We start from the raw sequence: 18,636 nt of genomic DNA on the forward strand, positions 1-18,636 counted from the left end.
TTGGTCTCATTTTCACTGTTCAGATTTTAAAATGGGGGTTCACAACACTGTATAATACACAATCTGGTCTGATGCTCACAAAGACCTGTGTATGAGGAGTGTGACTTGGTTTGGGCAATGGTCTGGCTAAACAGTTGCCAAATTGCCTAAATCTGCTTTTAAACATATGCATCAGTATTGGACTAAATGTAGGGTTTATGTCGGATATTTCCAGCTCGTGCCCATTTTGAATCCCTAAATTAAAAGGACCAATTATTTTCTTTACACCTCTCCTTTAAATTACGGCATTTACATGCAGTTTAATTACAAACCTGTTTATATTACTAGAGTGGCAGAAGCATAGAACATGACATATATGTAGGAACTTTTTTTTTTCTCCAACAATATATTAGAAAGTAGGATTTTATGTAGTCAGATGCCTAAATAGAACTCAATATTGTACTACATTACATTAGTCTGTGTCTTTCTACATACATAAAACATTTGTTACAGTCTCTAGCATAGTATCATTGCAGCAGTGATGTTGTTTTCATAACTCAAGCTTGTGTGTTTGTGACCATGGAAAGGTTTTGCCCTTCCCTGTGGGAAAGCAGGGTGCCTCTTCCACTCCAACGCTGAAGGCATTCATGTGATAGAAAATCAATTGGGCCTTTCGCATGCCCATTGTGTGTTCTGCTCTGTGAAATTAACTTTGATCAACAGTAGTTACTCATGAATCAATCTTTCCCAGCCTTCTATTTGTTTAATGTGTAGAAGCGATGAATTTGTTTAAGCAGCTTTGGATACAGCTAGAGTTTTTTTTGTATTATTTATAACCCAGACTGCTGTCCTAGCAGTTGCTTGGTTATTGGATTTTATTTATATGCCTGATTAGATCCTGATGTAGTGCAATGAGATTTAACAAGTTCTCCTAACATTATGTAGGCATTAGTGTGGTGAAGGCAGGTTAAGTTTAATGTTTGTCCCTCTTTATACACTGAACTTCAGTCTAATACTACACAAATCTGAGTGATAGTCCAGAAACGGGTTATCCAGGTATTATTTTGTTTTGCTAAATCACCCTGGGAGAGGGTTACTGTGATCTGTTTGCCTGGAACTGCAGTAGCATTGGATTGTCATTAAGATGTATCCAGTGCAGGTTTATTATATTGCTGCCAACAAATACAGTTGCCTGGACTGTAGAAAGGAGAAGTTTAAGACTGCTTTTGCCACAAAAAAAAATATGGTTCTGATACAAATAACCATTTTATTTTAACAGGTTTTTGTTTGTTTTGTTGGGTCCCACTGGAAAAGCTGCGCAATATCATGAAATTGGAAGATCTATAGCCACTCTTATGACAGATGAGGTAAACATTGTACCTTCTCCATACGTTACTTGCTTGTGAATTTGTTGGACTGTCCATTTGGTTGTATTTGGTGGTGCATTGCCCTAGGCCTAACACTGGGGTACCTGAGCCGCTAACATCTGTGTCCACCTTGCTCTCTGCTCTCAATGAAGTGTTCCACCAAGTAAAGTTACCATGGAGGCTGTGGCAGCTAGACGCAAATCTCCAAAGTGTAACTTAGATGGTTACAAGTGTGATCTGTGATCTTCAACCGCAGCCAAGGAACAACCCACTGGGGAGCCATATCGCCCCTCAAGGGAGGCTGCTACTCCCCTGCTAAACCCCTAGACCTATTTGACCTAGGTCTAAATACACCACTGAGAACAATTGAATAAATGTATCACTTGAAGAGACAGCTTAATCCCCCCCCAATTCTTTATTTTTTTTATATTTTGTGTAGGCAGCAATACTTTTTACTGCACGCAAGCTGATGCATGAATTATTTTGTAACTGTATGCCAAGTATGTCTCATCTAATGTCTACCCTTGATGCCTCTATTGAAACCAGGAAGCTTAGGTGGGGTGCATGTTTAAGTAACCCTCCTGCCTGTAGCACTCCTATTGAACTCAATGGGAGTCGCAACATTGAATTGCATGTGTGCTGCGGTGGAATTAAATGAGACAGAATTTAACATTTTTAACTCCATTAACTAAAGAATGCATACGCTGATTTGCAAGCTTTGAATGCAACATATTTAATATATATATATATATATATTTAATATAACACTTTCTTTGCTGTCTCATATGTGTTTTTATTACATATCAATATTCTTCAAGATAATTTAATGGAACTACTTCCAATTTATACTTCTATAAGCGATGCATAACAAGTCTGTCACTAGCCCACAGTTCTTACAAAGCCTGGTTAAAAGGATATTCCAATACAGTATTTTAAGGTGCTTTCAGGTTTATTCACTGAAGCGGCATTTGAGCTTGCTGGATAGTTGCAGTTAGTTGTAGTTTTTATATATTACAAGGGGCCAACCCTGGCAAATTTCTCCTGCGAGAAGAACGCTGGCCCTGTGTAATGCATAATTCAGTCAGTAAACTGGCATTGAAGATATCTTTCTGATTTAACTTGCAGAAGCCATTCATTGGTGATGGCCTTTCACAATGCTTTGTGAAAAAAAAAATGTTTCAATCCCATAATTAATAAACCTTTTTAGGAATCTTGCTTTCATGGTTTAGGTGCATATTAAGGAAACTTGTAGTTGGACCATAATTGTGTCGAGGTCACGTTTTTGGGCTAGAAATTCCTGTGGTGCTCTACAAGTTTTAGCCTATAGCTGCCTGTTAGTGACAACTAACTGTAAAACTTGTTTGGAAACTTTCTGTGACTAATGAGAAAACTGAATGATTTGCTTTCTTGGCAGATTTTCCACGATGTTGCGTATAAGGCAAAAGATCGAAATGATCTTCTTGCAGGAATAGATGAATTTCTAGACCAAGTAACAGTCCTCCCTCCTGGCGAGTGGGATCCAACCATCCGAATTGAGCCACCAAAAAGTGTTCCCTCCCAGGTCAGAGTTCTCCCTAATGTGATTTGTATTTTTCAATGCTGAACATGTCTTCCTTATCGATGTGTGGTCCTACCACTTTTTTTTTTTTTAAATATTAGATCGTGAATAACTGCATTGAGGTCCATACGTTTTTTCTAGAAATAACCTAAATTAAAATGTAATTAATAATTAAAAGCTAAATAACAATGTTCTTGCAGGAGAAAAGGAAGATTCCAGCCGTCCCAAATGGATCAACTCCTACAGGTGAGACCTTGAAAGAAGAGGAACATGAAACTGGACCAGAGCTCCAAAGAACTGGAAGGTGTGTTTTTATAACTTTTCCCAGGATATTGTCAAGAAATATAATGATCCACATGTTTATAGATTTAAAAAGCAATGGGGTTTAAGGAGTGTCTGTAAAACAAACATGTATATAAAGAAATATATATCCCTAAACAAAGTGAGGAAGTAAGGATTATGAGTACAATAGTGATCTAAAGTCAGATTTTGATAAAAGAAATATTGAAAGTATAACCACCTCCTAAAATAGTTCTTGGGATTTCTGAGAGATTGCATAGAATTGGAAACTAAATGTATAGCTGAAGTGAAGTCTGTCTTCTTCATTAGTAACAGACCAGAACTGTCCATTTTTTTTTTAAGCCCAATAGCTTTTGAAAGTCCTGTGTTCGGCAAGCTTTACTCCTTATTCCAGAGCTTGTTGACACAAAGTAGCCCGGAATACCAGTTTTGATTGTAGCATTCTCAGAATCCCAGCTCCTTGAGTCATAAACAGCATACCAAGAATCTATTTAGTAAGAAAAATACCTATGCATCCTAGGTTACGAAATTCTATTTTGATAGCAAAGGAATAGTCATGATTTTTTTTTAAATTTATCTCGTCATCAATATGAAAACAAATTGACCCGTCTACTTTCTCAAGGCTAATGATCGAAAGAAAACTTAGCTAGACACCTGCAGTGTACAGTTTGACGAGTTTCATCTCACCTATTTAGGCTTTTTGGTGGTTTGATGCATGACATCAAAAGGAAAGCACCTTTTTTCTTGAGTGACTACAAGGATGCATTAAACCTGCAGTGCCTGGCCTCCGTTCTTTTCCTATACTGTGCCTGTATGTCTCCTGTAATCACTTTTGGAGGGCTCCTGGGAGAAGCTACACAAAACAGAATAGTGAGTACAAAGAAAGATTGGTAGTGGCCAGGCTTTTTAGACCTTTCCAAAGAAAGTGTCCTTGTGCATTTTTGTCTCACGTATTCATGCTTGATCCAAAGAGTTTACCCCACAGTATTTGACCATCCCCTGATCACGGTAACTTCTGTGGCAAAGTTGTGGGGGAGACCATGTGAACAGAAGATGCAAGGTTTAAGGTAACAATGTTTAATCATGGCTCTCAGGGCTACAGTATTTCCAACCCATGGAGTTGATAAGGCTGAGTATTGCTGTCCAGTGGAATCTGTAGTTTCTTCTGGATATTGCCAAGCAGCAATTTTATCTAGATGCCACACGTATCCCCGCAGGTGGGCTTTTTAAAAAGGCAAAGTATGATTTCTATTTGACAAAATATGTAACAAAAGGTACAAAAATGTTTTATATGTGGATTTCCTTTAAAAACTTGCCTGTCAGAAAAATGCATTAGTTTTAGCAGAGCTAAAGTGTTGCCTGGTGTTGTGTTCTAATGTTTAAAGTGTTTCAGCATAACTGAGACACCGTATTGTAAATCTAAACTCCCTTCTATTGCATGGATTCGGCACCAGTCATAAAATATGTGACAAAGATGAAAGGGAAAGCATCTTGTAAAAATGAGCAGGCGAGATGGTCAAGATTGTATAAAAAGTCTGGTAACAAGAGTATGCAATTTCTTACTGAAAAATAGTGAAAACTCTGTTTAAAATTTAAACCTGGCTTCTACAGGGTTTTGCTGAAGCCTGCTTAACATAATTGTTTATGTTAGTGGTTTAAACTCTTTAAAACACTTGGATGTAAGTGCTAATTTATGGATGCACAAATGTATTCAGTATTGAAGGTAATATGTTTCTACCTCCAAAAAACAAACAACTGCAAAAAGAGTGGAGAATTTGGTTAAGAACCCCAGAAACACAACGTTAGTCTGCAGAGCATTAAAAACTGTAAATATGTTCCGTTAGTCTTTTAACATGCTGTGTATCGCTTTATATGCCATTTGTAATAACTGCATTTTATATGATGACCTATTATTCATCTCCTATTTCCGGTTTCCTTCACTAACCATAGTACTTGCTTCAGAGTTTTAACTAAGGAGGTCAGAGGGGTAATGCTGGGATGTAGCCTATGAGACAGGAGATCAGAATGCAGAAGCATTTTATGGAAAATACTATATATATATATATATATATATATATATATAAAAAGGGGTGGAGGATTGGAGAGGATTAATAATTTTATAATTGTGGCTAGTAAAAATAAATAAATTAAATAAATAAACAAAACAAACAACCTATCCATCTTTAGATTTAGGCTTGTGACTTTACCCATTGTAGTGTATAATTCTACCTCCCACTGGGGGAAACATGCTAGTTTTTTTTTTTTTTGGGAGGGGAGTTTCCCCACAAAAACTATACAAGGATTTTTTCCCCAAAATTACAAAAAGGGCATGTGCAAAAGTTTATTACAATATAAAGGTAATTTTATTTTACCTCACAGTATGTTTTGTTTAATTACAAAGCACAAAAAACCAACTCTTAACTTTGCTTTTCAGTTTTGTGTGTTTATCGGTCTTTTTCCCCTTAAATAAATCGTCATCATTATTTAAAAAATAAACTCAATTTAGTATATTTTTGTTTTTAACGGTTCATAAACTTCAAACTTGTATATATTGGCTTTATATCCAGATATAGGTTGTGGTTTGTAATTTCATTTAAATGTTTTCATTGTATGTTGTTCTGTTCAATATTCTAAGCTTGTATCACTGACTCTTTTACAAAAAAAATACAAGATAGTATTTTTCATCCTGAACAGAGTGCAATAGAGTCTCTCTTTGGAGCGTCGTTAACGGGTATTGCCTATTCTCTCTTTGCTGGACAACCTCTGACGATACTGGGCAGCACAGGGCCAGTCCTGGTGTTTGAGAAGATATTGTTTAAATTCTGCAAGTAAGTAGAAAATCCATGCTTTTTGTTTTTGAGATAAAAAAAATCTGTTTGCTATGATGCAAAAAAAATATTAAGTATAACTTTCCCCATTTCTATAAAACTACTAGAATAACTGTGCTAATTAAAATACTCAATTTACCCTTCAGTTTGTAATTATAACTGACCTCTTTGGCATACTTTACCACAAACGTCAGCCTCATATCCTCTCGTATATATATTTCCCTTTATCGGTTTATACAGTTTGATTTTTGCTTGCTTTTCATTTATGTTACTGTCTGATAATCCTTTTTTATCTTCTAAATAGAGATTATCACCTGTCTTATCTTTCGTTGCGGACAAGTATCGGCCTGTGGACAGCATTTCTATGCATGTTACTGGTAGCAACAGATGCCAGCAGCTTAGTATGTTACATCACCCGCTTCACAGAAGAAGCATTTGCTGCCCTCATATGCATCATATTTATTTATGAAGCACTGGAAAAACTGTTCCACTTGAAAGAAAAGTATGCCTTCAACATGCACAGTGACATTGATCTCCTGACAAAATACTCGTAAGTTGTATTAAACACAATTTTATGTGAAAGTGATCTAGTAGGCAGGAAAGGAAACCCGGCCCATTCATATTTGCTGCAGAGGACCTGTTGGTGGTCTGTGTAGCTGTTAGGCTTTCTTTCCCATAGCAAAGATGGCCCTTCCATCGTGTGACTTAAAAATATTCACCAAATAGAGTGCATTTTGGATGTGTGACAATTACTACGTCATGTGTTAAATTTGTACAGATGAGACATCTGTATTTCATGCTTTATTTAGAGAGGTGTTTTAGTGTGAATGAATGAAAATTTTACTGTACAACATCTAACCCACCCTTTCTCTTACCCAGTTGTGTATGCTCTGAGCCAGTGAACCCCAACAATCAAACTCTAACTATGTGGATGGAAAGGAATATTGCTCCCAGTGATGTACAGTGGGACAATCTAACCGTGTCTGTAAGTACCTCCTGTGAGATCAAATCACTCAATACAGATTGATGCACGCAAGTGCCTTCTTTCTGCCCTTAAGCGCAGTTGAACAGACCACTTAGTCTATGAAGACCAGAAAAGTTATTGGGCAACACAAGTATTATGCTGTTTCTGAAGAGGCACGGCAGTAAGATGTTCCACCAGATGTCAACAGCTGTATTTATTCATATGGCATTCAAGAAATCTCATCGAGGAGTCTTGTATGTGAAAGTCCTTGGATGTTGGACCTATAATGCATCGTTAAGTGTTGAAAGCGTTGTTGGTATGGCTCAGAAGAAGTGGTGAACGCACAGTAATGAGTTTATGTGCTTTTGGGGGAAAACGCCACAAAAGCTTGAAATTTCCAACCACCACTGGCTGTTATCAGATCACTAGATCGTTTTTATACACAATCATCTGTCTTCATCATAGTGCGGGTCAAAATGCGCGGCTCGTATCTTCATCCATATAGTCTCCCTGGTAGGGATAATATTAGCTTTTCTCATTGAAAGTATATATTTGAAATATGACTATTTTTACTTCTTAAACTCTAATTGTTAATTTTATTTTCAAAGCTATGTATAGAGATGTATAGTGGTTTATGCTACTATGTTTTAAATAAACGGTTTTTAGAGGCGACTCCTTTCCTACAGTAAAATTATTATGCATTTTTAAATGTCTCTTTCCACCAGGACTGTGTAGCACATCATGGTTCGTTTGTGGGCACGGCTTGTTACCACCATGGCCCTTATATACCCGATGTGTTTTTCTGGTCAGTGATCTTATTCTTTACAACATTCTTCCTGTCATCCTTCCTGAAGCAGTTTAAGACCAAGAATTATTTTCCAACAAAGGTTGGTCTTATCATCTTTCTATAGTTCTGAGAGGTTTTTTTATATTTCATACAATAAAATGATCTTATTTTCCCACCTTGTGTTCATAAAGCATTGCTTACAATGCAGAATTGTTCAGCTGGTAACATTTGGGGTGTATGTAGAAAAAGGGAATGTGGTGCAAAGTTTGAAATGGCAACCAATGGAATTTGACAGTAGATAACCATTTGGCCCATCTAGTCTGCCTGTTTTTCCTGATGTAAAGATACCAACCCTATCAGTCCTCACCTGTATTGACCTGTACCACTTCCGCTGGGAGGTTCCGCTTATGTACCACCCTCTCTAAAAATGATGGTCCCTATAGCAGGAATGTGTATCTGGTTGCTATGGTGATTAGACTACCATTCAAAATGTATGATTACTTATAGAACAGGATTCTAGTGCAAAGTTTGAAGAGTGTTCAATCGTTTTTCTGCTGAATGGATCAGTCCATTGGTTGCCATAGTAATACATAGTAATACAAACACTTAAGTCTTATTTAAACTACGTATGAACTTATGTGATTGAGGAGATGTTTTGAATGAATTATATACTGTATGTTTAATTCATATTTTTTTTTCTCTTTAATAGCTGCTTCTCCAGTTTTTTTTTCCCCCTTGTCTACAAATGCTATAGCTCTTCGAATATGTTTTCTGTAGAACAACAAATTTAAATTGCCCGGAAATCAAAAAAATTCTAATATTTATTTATATTGGTTTTAGGTGCGATCTACAATCAGTGACTTTGCTGTTTTTCTTACAATCGTGATTATGGTTGTAATTGACTACCTGGTGGGAGTTCCTTCCCCAAAACTCCATGTTCCTGAGAAATTTGAGGTAGCAAATCATATTATGCATGCTTTTCAGACAGGAAAACGTATAGTGTGTGTGTGTGTATATATATATGTATGTATGTATGTATGTATATATATATATATATATATATATATATATATATATATATATATAAATGGGCTGAGACGTTAATAATCTAACTTATTGAGTGTTAAAGGCTCTTCTTTTAGAGCAAGATTTGCGTATGTACGTGTATATACGCTGTTTTAACTGTTCTTTTTGCTTATTGTTTTTCTTTGCAAGCCAACGTTAAAAGACCGCGGTTGGATCATTGATCCTTTAGGTAAAAATCCATGGTGGACATTACTGGCTGCTGCTATACCTGCCCTTTTATGTACCATTCTTATTTTCATGGACCAACAAATTACTGCTGTGATTATAAACCGGAAAGAGCACAAGTTGAAGGTATGATTTTATAACTTGTCTGGACGGCGGTATAATTTTCACCCTCTTTGTGCTCATTAATATTTATTTGCCAAATCCTGCCTTTAAAAAGCATTTTTCAGTTGTGCTTGTTATTTATTACCAGTATTTTTTAACGTCATTTGATTCTAAACTACAGCAATGAAAATGAAAGCCATTTGCTTTTGTTCTCCATGAATTTACCTTGACAGCCCTTGGGATCAGGCCAAGAAGCACTTTTGTAATTGACCTTGATTGTATTTTGGTATAAAACAGGCATACATTATGTCTGCCAATTCACCCCCAACTTACTGGGCAGCAGTAAGACATAAAACAGCCAAGTTTGCAAACCAAGAAGAACAAATTACCAGCGCTCTAATCCAAAGCTACAAATACAAACTCTAGTAAGGCTTTATTACTATGTTTTGGGAAAAAATAAAAGCTCACCTGCCACATCAAACCCTCTCATGAGAGCCGAATCCTGCCTAAAGTAGTGTTACTACACTAAGACAAAATGTTTAGGCTTCGAAACGGAGTGAGAGTGATGAGAAAGAGGGCATGCTTTATGTGCCTTGTGCATTTACCTTTAATGGGGAGCGCAAACCAAAAAGAGTGTTTAATTTCTTAATCTTTTTAAAATTTTAAATCTTTAAAGTAGTTAAATTGGTTTGGTTATCCTGTGCACCTCAGAAACCCACCGAAGAATAAATTTATAAAAAAAAAAAACAACCTTAAAAATAATTTACATGGGATTGCTATACTATAGGTCTAAACTTGAAGGTAATGATCAGATTGACAGATGAAGGCTTTTCTCATGTTATGTTACATCTCTTTTATCCTTACCAATTTTTTCCTTAATTGTACCTTTAGGCTTACATGTCCCCCCCCCCCCAAAAAGCTGAGACAAGGCTAGATTTTAATTATCACTATTGACACATGCAAAATCACTGAACAAGCTTGTGCCTTAAAGATACCCTGAGAATGAGCAGCCCATGTTCTTCCCTCCAACTGTAAAAATGGGAGATATGCTGAAATTCCCTTTTTTAACACCTGTTAAAATGTTTGGTTTTTTAACTATTTTATTTACTTTATTTAAAGCTTAATGTGTTGATGAAAATGTGCTTGTTTCTCGGGTAGGTTTGTTAAGGCCTTGTGTTCTTTTGTTTTACAACAGAAAGGTTGCGGCTATCATCTTGATCTGTTCATGGTTTCCATCATGCTGGGTATCTGCTCCATAATGGGTTTACCCTGGTTTGTTGCTGCAACTGTCCTATCCATCAGCCATGTTAACAGCTTGAAAGTGGAATCTGAATGTTCTGCGCCAGGAGAGCAGCCAAAATTCTTGGGAATCCGAGAGCAGCGAGTGACGGGTCTCCTGATCTTCGTTTTGATGGGACTCTCTGTTTTTATGACCTCTGTTTTGAAGGTAAGAATGACGTTGGCTTCTTTTGTTGACTCGGTGTGTACTTTGGCATTATGTGTCCTGGACAGTTTTAACATGCTTTTGTAATAAACTATATGGAAGCATCTGTTACGTGTGCACTCCATCTGCAACAGTGATAATCACCAGACCTGGAAATATTTTGTTAACGTCAACATTCGAAAAAAGGAACAGTTAATAATAAACGGTTTGCCATGTTTATAAAAAAAAAAAGCTAGCGACTATAGTAAAAGGAATTCACCATTTTACCGCTAACATCAGTGTCACTGAAGACTATTGAACTTTGAACTATTTAACAAGATAATAAATTTAAAAAAATTAATTCCTTCGCTCCAGATAAAGGATCTCCCATTTTTCTGGCTGTGGGCCAAAGCAGCACAGCGTTTATAGGATTAATGAATAGGGTTCTGTGCACGAACGTCTGCTAACTAAGCTGCTCAATTCGATTCTATTATTGGGATATTAGAAATCCAGGGTAAAAAAGTCACAAACGAGAATTTGGGTGAAAAATTATTTAATGAAATATGAAGCTACATATTTTCCTCCTTTTGAACATGTTTAAAGTACAGGTGTTACGAGTTCTGCGTCATGCTCCTCCAGCACAAAAAAAGAGTATTTAAATATCAAATACTTTCCAAAGCACAAGGCAAGGATTATATTGCCGTCCTGAAAGTAATTCATTTTAAATTGTGTCGGCAAATATGGTATTGACTATTATATCAGCCTTTTTTATATTTCTGCTACAGCTAAACATTTTGGGGCAGAGGGGCTGAATAATCAGTATTTTGGACAATCCATGCATATTATGTGGTTCAAGATGGGCAGTTACAGAGAGGGTAAAAGTGTTTATATTTTGATCTTTTGTAACATATTGCTCTTTCTTTTGTTTTTGTTTTTTAGTTTATTCCGATGCCAGTCTTGTATGGGGTGTTTCTTTATATGGGTGTTTCTTCGTTGAAAGGTATCCAGGTAAGATCATTTTTGTGGTGGGTTATGGTTTGACGATATTGTACATGCCCAGGTCTGTGTTTCCAAAGACAGAGCGATACACACGTATAAAATGTGATTCTGATTGAAACGTTTGAGAAGTGGTCTTATCACCTTAATAACTAGTACTATCTGAACATTCCAGTGGTTGCTATCGTGATACAACCACTTTATTAAACTTTGCCGAAAATGTTTTTGATAAATAATGCATGTAGTGTCAGGAACTGTTGACAAAAATAAACCGCAGGTACCAAAGGATAAATCTCTGGTGGCAGCTGATCTAGGGGGGAGGGGGTTGGGGGCATTTAAAAAAAAAAAGGGCTTATGGTGACCTAACTAAAGCTTAGAGGAATCCTTGTTTTACTTATTGTTCTTAGGATCTGAGTGACCCCCCCCCCCTTATCAAGTTATCTTTCTCTTTTCATTTATTATTGTTGATAGGTTCTGTCTGTGTAGTTAACACTCACTAAATTAATTGTTCTCCCAGTTCTTTGATCGCATAAAGTTATTTGCAATGCCGGCCAAACACCAGCCAGATCTGATCTACCTGCGCTACGTTCCTCTGTGGAAGGTCCATGTCTTCACTGTCATCCAGCTGACATGCCTTGTCCTCTTGTGGGTTATAAAGGTTTCTGCTGCAGCTGTTGTTTTCCCCATGATGGTAAATATACTTTTTCATATCTTTTACTCTCAGCACGTAACTTACAACTGAAATCTGTATCGCAGAAAATGTAAAACGATTTCTATTTATAAATCCTTGTTATGAAGTGCAATATGCACAACTGTTCAAAAGGTTGGGGTTCCAAGCAACGTTCCATCTAATTTTTCTTAGTTGGCGTGCGCAGCAAATTTCTCTTGTGCAAAAATTTTCACAGAACAAAAATTTTGTGCGCACAATATCCGCGCTGCATAAAGTTTAAAAAAAATTATTCTTTTTTGGGGAAAAACTGTTGTGCGCACAATTTTTGGACGTGTGCGCTCTCTTAAAAAGCTATGTGCGCGCGCACAGTTTCCAAGGATTTTTTTCTTGTTCATGTAAACAGCTAGCTGTGCTAACATAATTTCAAAAGGCTTTTCTAATGATCAATTAGCCTTTTAAATGCTAAACTTGGATTAGCCAACACAGTGTGCTATTCGAACACAGGAGTGATGGTTGCTGATAAAGGTCCTCTGTACGCCTATGAAGATATTGCATTACAAATCAAATGTTTCCAGCTACAATAGTCATTTACAACATTAACAAGGTCTTCACTGTTCTTTTCCGTTTCATGTTATTTTAATGGACAAGTTCTTCTTTAAAAAAAAAAAAAAAAAAGGAAAACTTTTGACTCATGTATATCATGATTTATTTTATATATCATAATAGTGACAATTAAAAGGGGATTTATGTGAAAAGCAGATTTATATTTTGCCACCCCATCCAGTTTTCATCTCTGCGTTGGTTTGATTTCCAAATCCTTTTCTTCCCTTCATTAGGTCCTTGCATTGGTCTTCATTCGCAAGCTGCTAGATTTCTTCTTCACTAAACGAGAATTGAGCTGGTTGGATGATCTGATGCCTGAAAGCAAAAAGAAGAAAGAGGACGATAAGAAAAAAAAGGAGAAAGAGGTATGTGCGGTTGGATATATGCAAACGGTTAGCCATGTCCTGTTCGAAAGGTTTCTTGTGATAAAAGTAGTGCAACACAATTATCCTCTGCCCACGTGCAAAGTGTTTTTGCTTAAACAATTCTCCATATACCTGAAGCTGAAGTATGTATGTTGTAGGCATTGCATTAAATCAGTCATTCTATACAGTAATTGAAAATGGCCTGAGCAGGATATTCTATAAAATACCTAAACTTTCTGTACAATTACAAAAGGGCCCTAGACAAATCAAGGACTTATATTTACATACAAAGTTAGTATTAAGAATTATAAGTGAGATTTCATGCTACCTTTTGGGGCAGGGATATCCTTGTTTGTTTTTTTTAATTTTTATTTTATTTTTTCCTCAAATTATTGCTGTCCCTTCCATATTGTATTCTATAACTCACTGCATTAATATTCTAGCCTAGTTTTTGTTTGCAATAGTGAGTTTATTAAACAATTAGTTTTGCAAAGGAGGTGAATTGGTTTGTGACCTTCCTCTTCCTCTCTCCTTTACAAAACCTTTTATCTTCCAAACGAAGAAGATTGAAGATGGGACGCCAGAGGTATGTGTCCAGAACGTTCGTGTTAATTGGAATGGATGCCATCTGTGAATAAAGTAACCCATTGATACAAAACCATAAAATAATCTATAGTTTAGCACCTTCCTGTTAAGTTAGATGGGGGCCATGCCTTTACATGTTATATACAGGAGTGTAATGCCTGTTGGCCCCTGCGTGTAGCATGGATGTGTGTGAAACAATGGCAGCCTGCGTTGCATGCGCCTGTCTGTCATGGAACAGGTAGAATATATGCCCGGGAATCTGATATATAACATCTACCCCTGCATAGCAAAAAAGCATTAGAGGACAAAAAACTGCAGCTTACTATTACCTTTTTTTTAAATAATTCATAAAAGCATCAGTCTGACATCAAATAGCCAATTTGAAACAAATTAATACAAACTAGAAGACAAAACAGATTTGTTTACTACATGATTTTTGAGTGTATTATGCTTACTACTGTGTGTAGTAAGCATAATTTTTTTTTTACTTGATGAGTCCCTTGAACCCTTACTACTTTCTGTCCATCCTTCTATCCGTATACAGGAGTGACAGAATTTCTCCGGAGTAATTTTAAATCGCTCCGTGTGTCACATGCTCAGCCATAGCCAAACATTAATCATAATGTGTAGCTCGTGCCCATGCCTAATAACCCATATTCTATAACCCTCTCTGTTTGCCTGCCCCCTGTTGCATGTTTGATGTAATGTCTAATTAAATGATCGTGTATATGTTAGTTTAATACTGTTCTCTAATATCTGCAACTAAACTCCAGTCCTAAAGCCATAATTCTGACATATGGTAGTTATTCCCTTAACTTGAAACCAATGTGATTATGGTAGCAATATTGGCAGCGATGAGGAGGAATATTAACCCAACAGCGTCTGTAAAACTATTACTTTTTAATCACGCCACAGAAAAGTTTTTGCAGTTTCTGTGGCAACAGCCTATCAGTGCCCTGGTAAATTGGAAATGCAGAATTTTACATGATTGAAGAATCAGTTTTACGCTTGTTAAAACTTTTGCCATTCATGTACATTTTTTGTGTAAAGCATGTAGACTGTGTCCGAATGACACGTCCACTTAAAATGTTTCTTTACTCTCGGTCTCTTATGTGATTGAGTAAAAAGTGTAATTGTCTTGTTAGATTTATGTAAGGTTTCCTAAAAGTTTAATTTACACCTGATCTCAAGTTACAGCCCAGATGCACCTCATATTGCCTTATTATGTTTTCTAAAGATTAAAAATGATTGCACGTGAATGTTTCCTTCCATTTAAGCAATATTATTGCACCGTGCTATTCTGGACATGCTGTGTTTAAAATCCAAACCTGCTACGTCTAATCTAATGCAGCATTTATTGGAAAAGTATACTGACTGTATACAGCATATAAATTGTGCACTCAATAGTTGATATATATATATATATATATATATCATCTATCATCTCTATCTATCATGTGTGTGTGTGTAATAAAGTAGGTATCAGACCTTTTGGTTATTTCTGTGTGAATATCAGACTTGACTTCCTGGAAATGTGTTATAGGCTGAAATGATACGAGGTCTTCTTAATTGATAACACGTCTATTTGCAAGGAGAATTAATATAGTATGTGTGTGTTTCCTATGTTAATTTGAGGCGTTATATTCAACATGTTAATTTACACCGTTGATATACATTTAAAGAGGTTCAGGGGATTACAGCTATTGAATCCATCTACCTCCTCCTAATGTTTAAATAAGCAAGGCTATAGTATACAGTGGGGCAAAAAAGTATTTAGTAAGCCACCAATTGTGCAAGTTCTCCCACGTGAGAGAGGCCTGTAATTTTCACCATAGGTACACTTCAAGTTTGAGAGACAGAATGGGAGGAAAGAATACAGGAAATCACATTGTCTGTCTGATTTTTAAAGAATTTATTTGCAAGTTATGGTGGAAAATAAGTATTTGGTCAATAACAAAAGTTCATATCAATACTTTGTTAAATACCCTTTGTTGGCAATGACAGAGTTCAAACGTTTTCTGTAAGTCTTCACAAGGTTTTCACACACTGTTGCTGGTATTTTGGACCATTCCTCCATGCAGATCTCCTCTAGAGCAGTGATGTTTTGGGGCTGTCGCTGGGCAACACAGACTTTCAACTCCCTCCAAAGGTTTTCTATGGGGTTGAGATCTGGAGACTGGCTAGGCCACTCCATGACCTTGAAATGCTTCTTACGAAGCCACTCCTTTGTTGCCCGGGCGGTGTGTTTGGGATCATTGTCATGCTGAAAGACCCAGCCACTTTTCATTTTCAATGCCCTTGAGGAGGTTTTCACTCACGATACATGGCCCCATTCATTCTTTCCTTTACACGGATCAGTCGTCCTGGTCCCTTTGCAGAAAAACAGCCCCAAAGCATGATGTTTCCACCCCATGCTTCACCGTAGGTATGGTGTTCTTTGGATGCAACTCAGCATTCTTTCTCCTCTAAACACGACGAGTTGAGTTTCTACCAAAAAGTTCTACCTTGGTTTCATCTGACCATATGACATTCGCCCAATCCTCTTCTGGATCATCCAAATGCTCTCTAGCAAACTTCAGACTGGCCTGGACATGTACTGGCTTAAGCAGGGGGACACGTCTGGCACTGCATGATTTGAGTCCCTGGCGGCGTAGTGTGTTACTGATGGCAGCCTTTGTTACTTTGGTCCCAGCTCTTTGCAGGTCATTCACTAGGTCCCCCCGTGTGGTTCTGGGATTTTTGCTCACCGTTCTTGTGATCATTTTGACACCACGGGGTGATATCTTGCGTGGAGCCCCAGATCGAGGGAGATTATCAGTGGTCCTGTATGTCTTCCATTTTCGAATAATTGCTCCCACAGTTGATTTCTTCACACCAAGCTGCTTGCCTATTGCAGATTCAGTCTTCCCAGCCTGGTGCAGGTCTACAATTTTGTTTCTGGTGTCCTTCGACAGCTCTTTGGTCTTGGCCATAGTGGTGTTTGGAGTGTGACTGTTTGAGGTTGTGGACAGGTGTCTTTTATACTGATAACAAGTTTAAACAGGTGCCATTAATACAGGTAACGAGTGGAGGACAGAGGAGACTCTTAAAGAAGATGTTACAGGTCTGTGAGAGTCAGATACCTTGCTTGTTTGTAGGTGACCAAATACTTATTTTACCGAGGAATTTACCAATGAATTCAATAGAAATCCTACAATGTGATTTCCTGTATTCTTTCTCCCCATTCTGTCTCTCATAGTTGAAGTGTACCTATGGTGAAAATGACAGGCCTCTCTTGTCTTTTTAAGTGGAAGAACTTGCACAATTGGTGGCTGACTAAATACTTTTTTGCCCCACTGTATGTGATTTTCTTTTTATGAACCAGCAGTTCAACAGTTTCCTTTCTGTGTTTGCAGGAGGCTGAGCGAATGCTTCAGGGAGATGACAGTGACAACTTACACCTTTCATACGAGGGCAGAAACCTGCTTCAGATCCCAGTCAAGGGCCTAAAATACAGGTATAGTTTGTGGTCTTGGAAGGAGAATAAAGTATTAGCGTCAAGTCTCAGTAGTATTATGCATGCATGTAAAAGTTTCACGCTCCACTTTTTATATGTAGATTAGGTTGTTCTGTACATGCCCGTATAACCCTGATTTCCCGCGATATCAGAGTGTCTGATGGGTACGAGTATATCGGTGTTCTACAACCCAAGGGTCACAAAGATGTGTATGGAAACATCAGGAAACCACATACATAAAATACATGTATTTGTCCAGTGGTTGTAACCACATGCCCTAAACCAAAAGGGTCCATGTTTGGCCAATTAAAACGTTATCATTTTAGATATAATCTATCAGAACTTTAAACAGAGTGCAGATAGATGCAGTATTCCTTCCCTACCCTTTGAGTTTGCCCTGAACATGTCCCGTAAAAGGTGAATGTTGGAAAAAATAAGATTCCAGGCAAACAGTGTAGTTTACACATAAAACGGGTTTAGCCTTTTGCAGGGTGCGGGTGCTTCAGAGTCGCAATTTGAAATTGGCGTCTGTTATAAAAATATTCAGTAGAATAAAGTCATTTCAGTTGAGCACCAATTTCTTAAATTTATTTAGAGCTTATGGGTTGCCACATGCACCCTCCCTTGTGTGTATATGTAGATATAAGATTGCGATCACTTAGAACATTTCTTTGTTTTAAAAGAAAAGAAAATCCATTAAAATAACATCAAATGAAGTTGTTGTTAATGATGTAAATGGCTATTGTAGCTGTAAACAGCTGATTTTTAATAGAATATGTTCAACAGCATACAGAGGCACTTTATCAGCGAATTAGTCTTGTTTTCGCTAATCCAAGTTTATCATTTTAAATGGCTAATTAATCGTTGGAAAAACCTTTTGCAATTATGTTACTTGTTTTCCCATGAAAACGGCTAGGTGACCCCAAACTTTTGAATAATGGCGTAGGTCCCAATTCAGCACAAAAAATCATGTTTGTTCACACAGCGTAAATGAATACAAGCTCATAACAAAGTCTAAATTTTGTGTATTTCAATATTAATGTTTTAATATTGCTTTAACCCCTAGGATGGCAGCTACGTAACAGATTTCCTTTAAAGACAGATGCCTTTTTTCTTAAATCATTATCTCACATACAGCGTTAGGCTTATTTCTTTCATTTCTTGCCTTGTAGGCTTTTTCTTGACCTTTGTTATACAATACATCTTAATTTGACTAAAACCCCAACCTTCTGTTATCGATCACAAAGTAACAGTTGAATCTATAAAGTAAATTTTTCCAACACTGAGAAATATTTAATTTTGTCTCTTTAGAATGACTTCTGTTGTGCAAAAACAAAAAACATGACACTGCAAATTTTTATT

General features: G+C 37.0%; 1 protein-coding gene across 2 annotated transcripts in view; it reads left to right on the top strand.

Moving 5' to 3' along the window:
- Window positions 1-18,636, top strand: part of LOC149300761 (sodium bicarbonate cotransporter 3-like) — a 41,541-nt gene that overhangs the window by 20,582 nt on the left and 2,323 nt on the right. For both annotated transcript variants that reach the window (XM_089484860.1, XM_089484861.1), the window contains exons 8-22: window positions 1,259-1,346; window positions 2,761-2,907; window positions 3,105-3,208; window positions 3,900-4,074; window positions 5,899-6,032; window positions 6,337-6,582; window positions 6,912-7,017; window positions 7,722-7,883; window positions 8,624-8,737; window positions 8,999-9,160; window positions 10,332-10,583; window positions 11,499-11,567; window positions 12,073-12,246; window positions 13,062-13,193; window positions 17,174-17,274. In XM_089484860.1, the coding sequence (XP_089340986.1) occupies window positions 1,259-1,346; window positions 2,761-2,907; window positions 3,105-3,208; window positions 3,900-4,074; window positions 5,899-6,032; window positions 6,337-6,582; window positions 6,912-7,017; window positions 7,722-7,883; window positions 8,624-8,737; window positions 8,999-9,160; window positions 10,332-10,583; window positions 11,499-11,567; window positions 12,073-12,246; window positions 13,062-13,193; window positions 17,174-17,274 (2,166 nt within the window). The remainder of the gene's footprint in view (window positions 1-1,258; window positions 1,347-2,760; window positions 2,908-3,104; window positions 3,209-3,899; window positions 4,075-5,898; window positions 6,033-6,336; window positions 6,583-6,911; window positions 7,018-7,721; window positions 7,884-8,623; window positions 8,738-8,998; window positions 9,161-10,331; window positions 10,584-11,498; window positions 11,568-12,072; window positions 12,247-13,061; window positions 13,194-17,173; window positions 17,275-18,636) is intronic.

Source organism: Sceloporus occidentalis, unplaced genomic scaffold, assembly GCF_023333645.1.
Source record: "Sceloporus occidentalis isolate IW3139 unplaced genomic scaffold, rSceOcc1.0.p SCAF_23, whole genome shotgun sequence".
Taxonomy (NCBI): domain Eukaryota; kingdom Metazoa; phylum Chordata; class Lepidosauria; order Squamata; family Phrynosomatidae; genus Sceloporus; species Sceloporus occidentalis.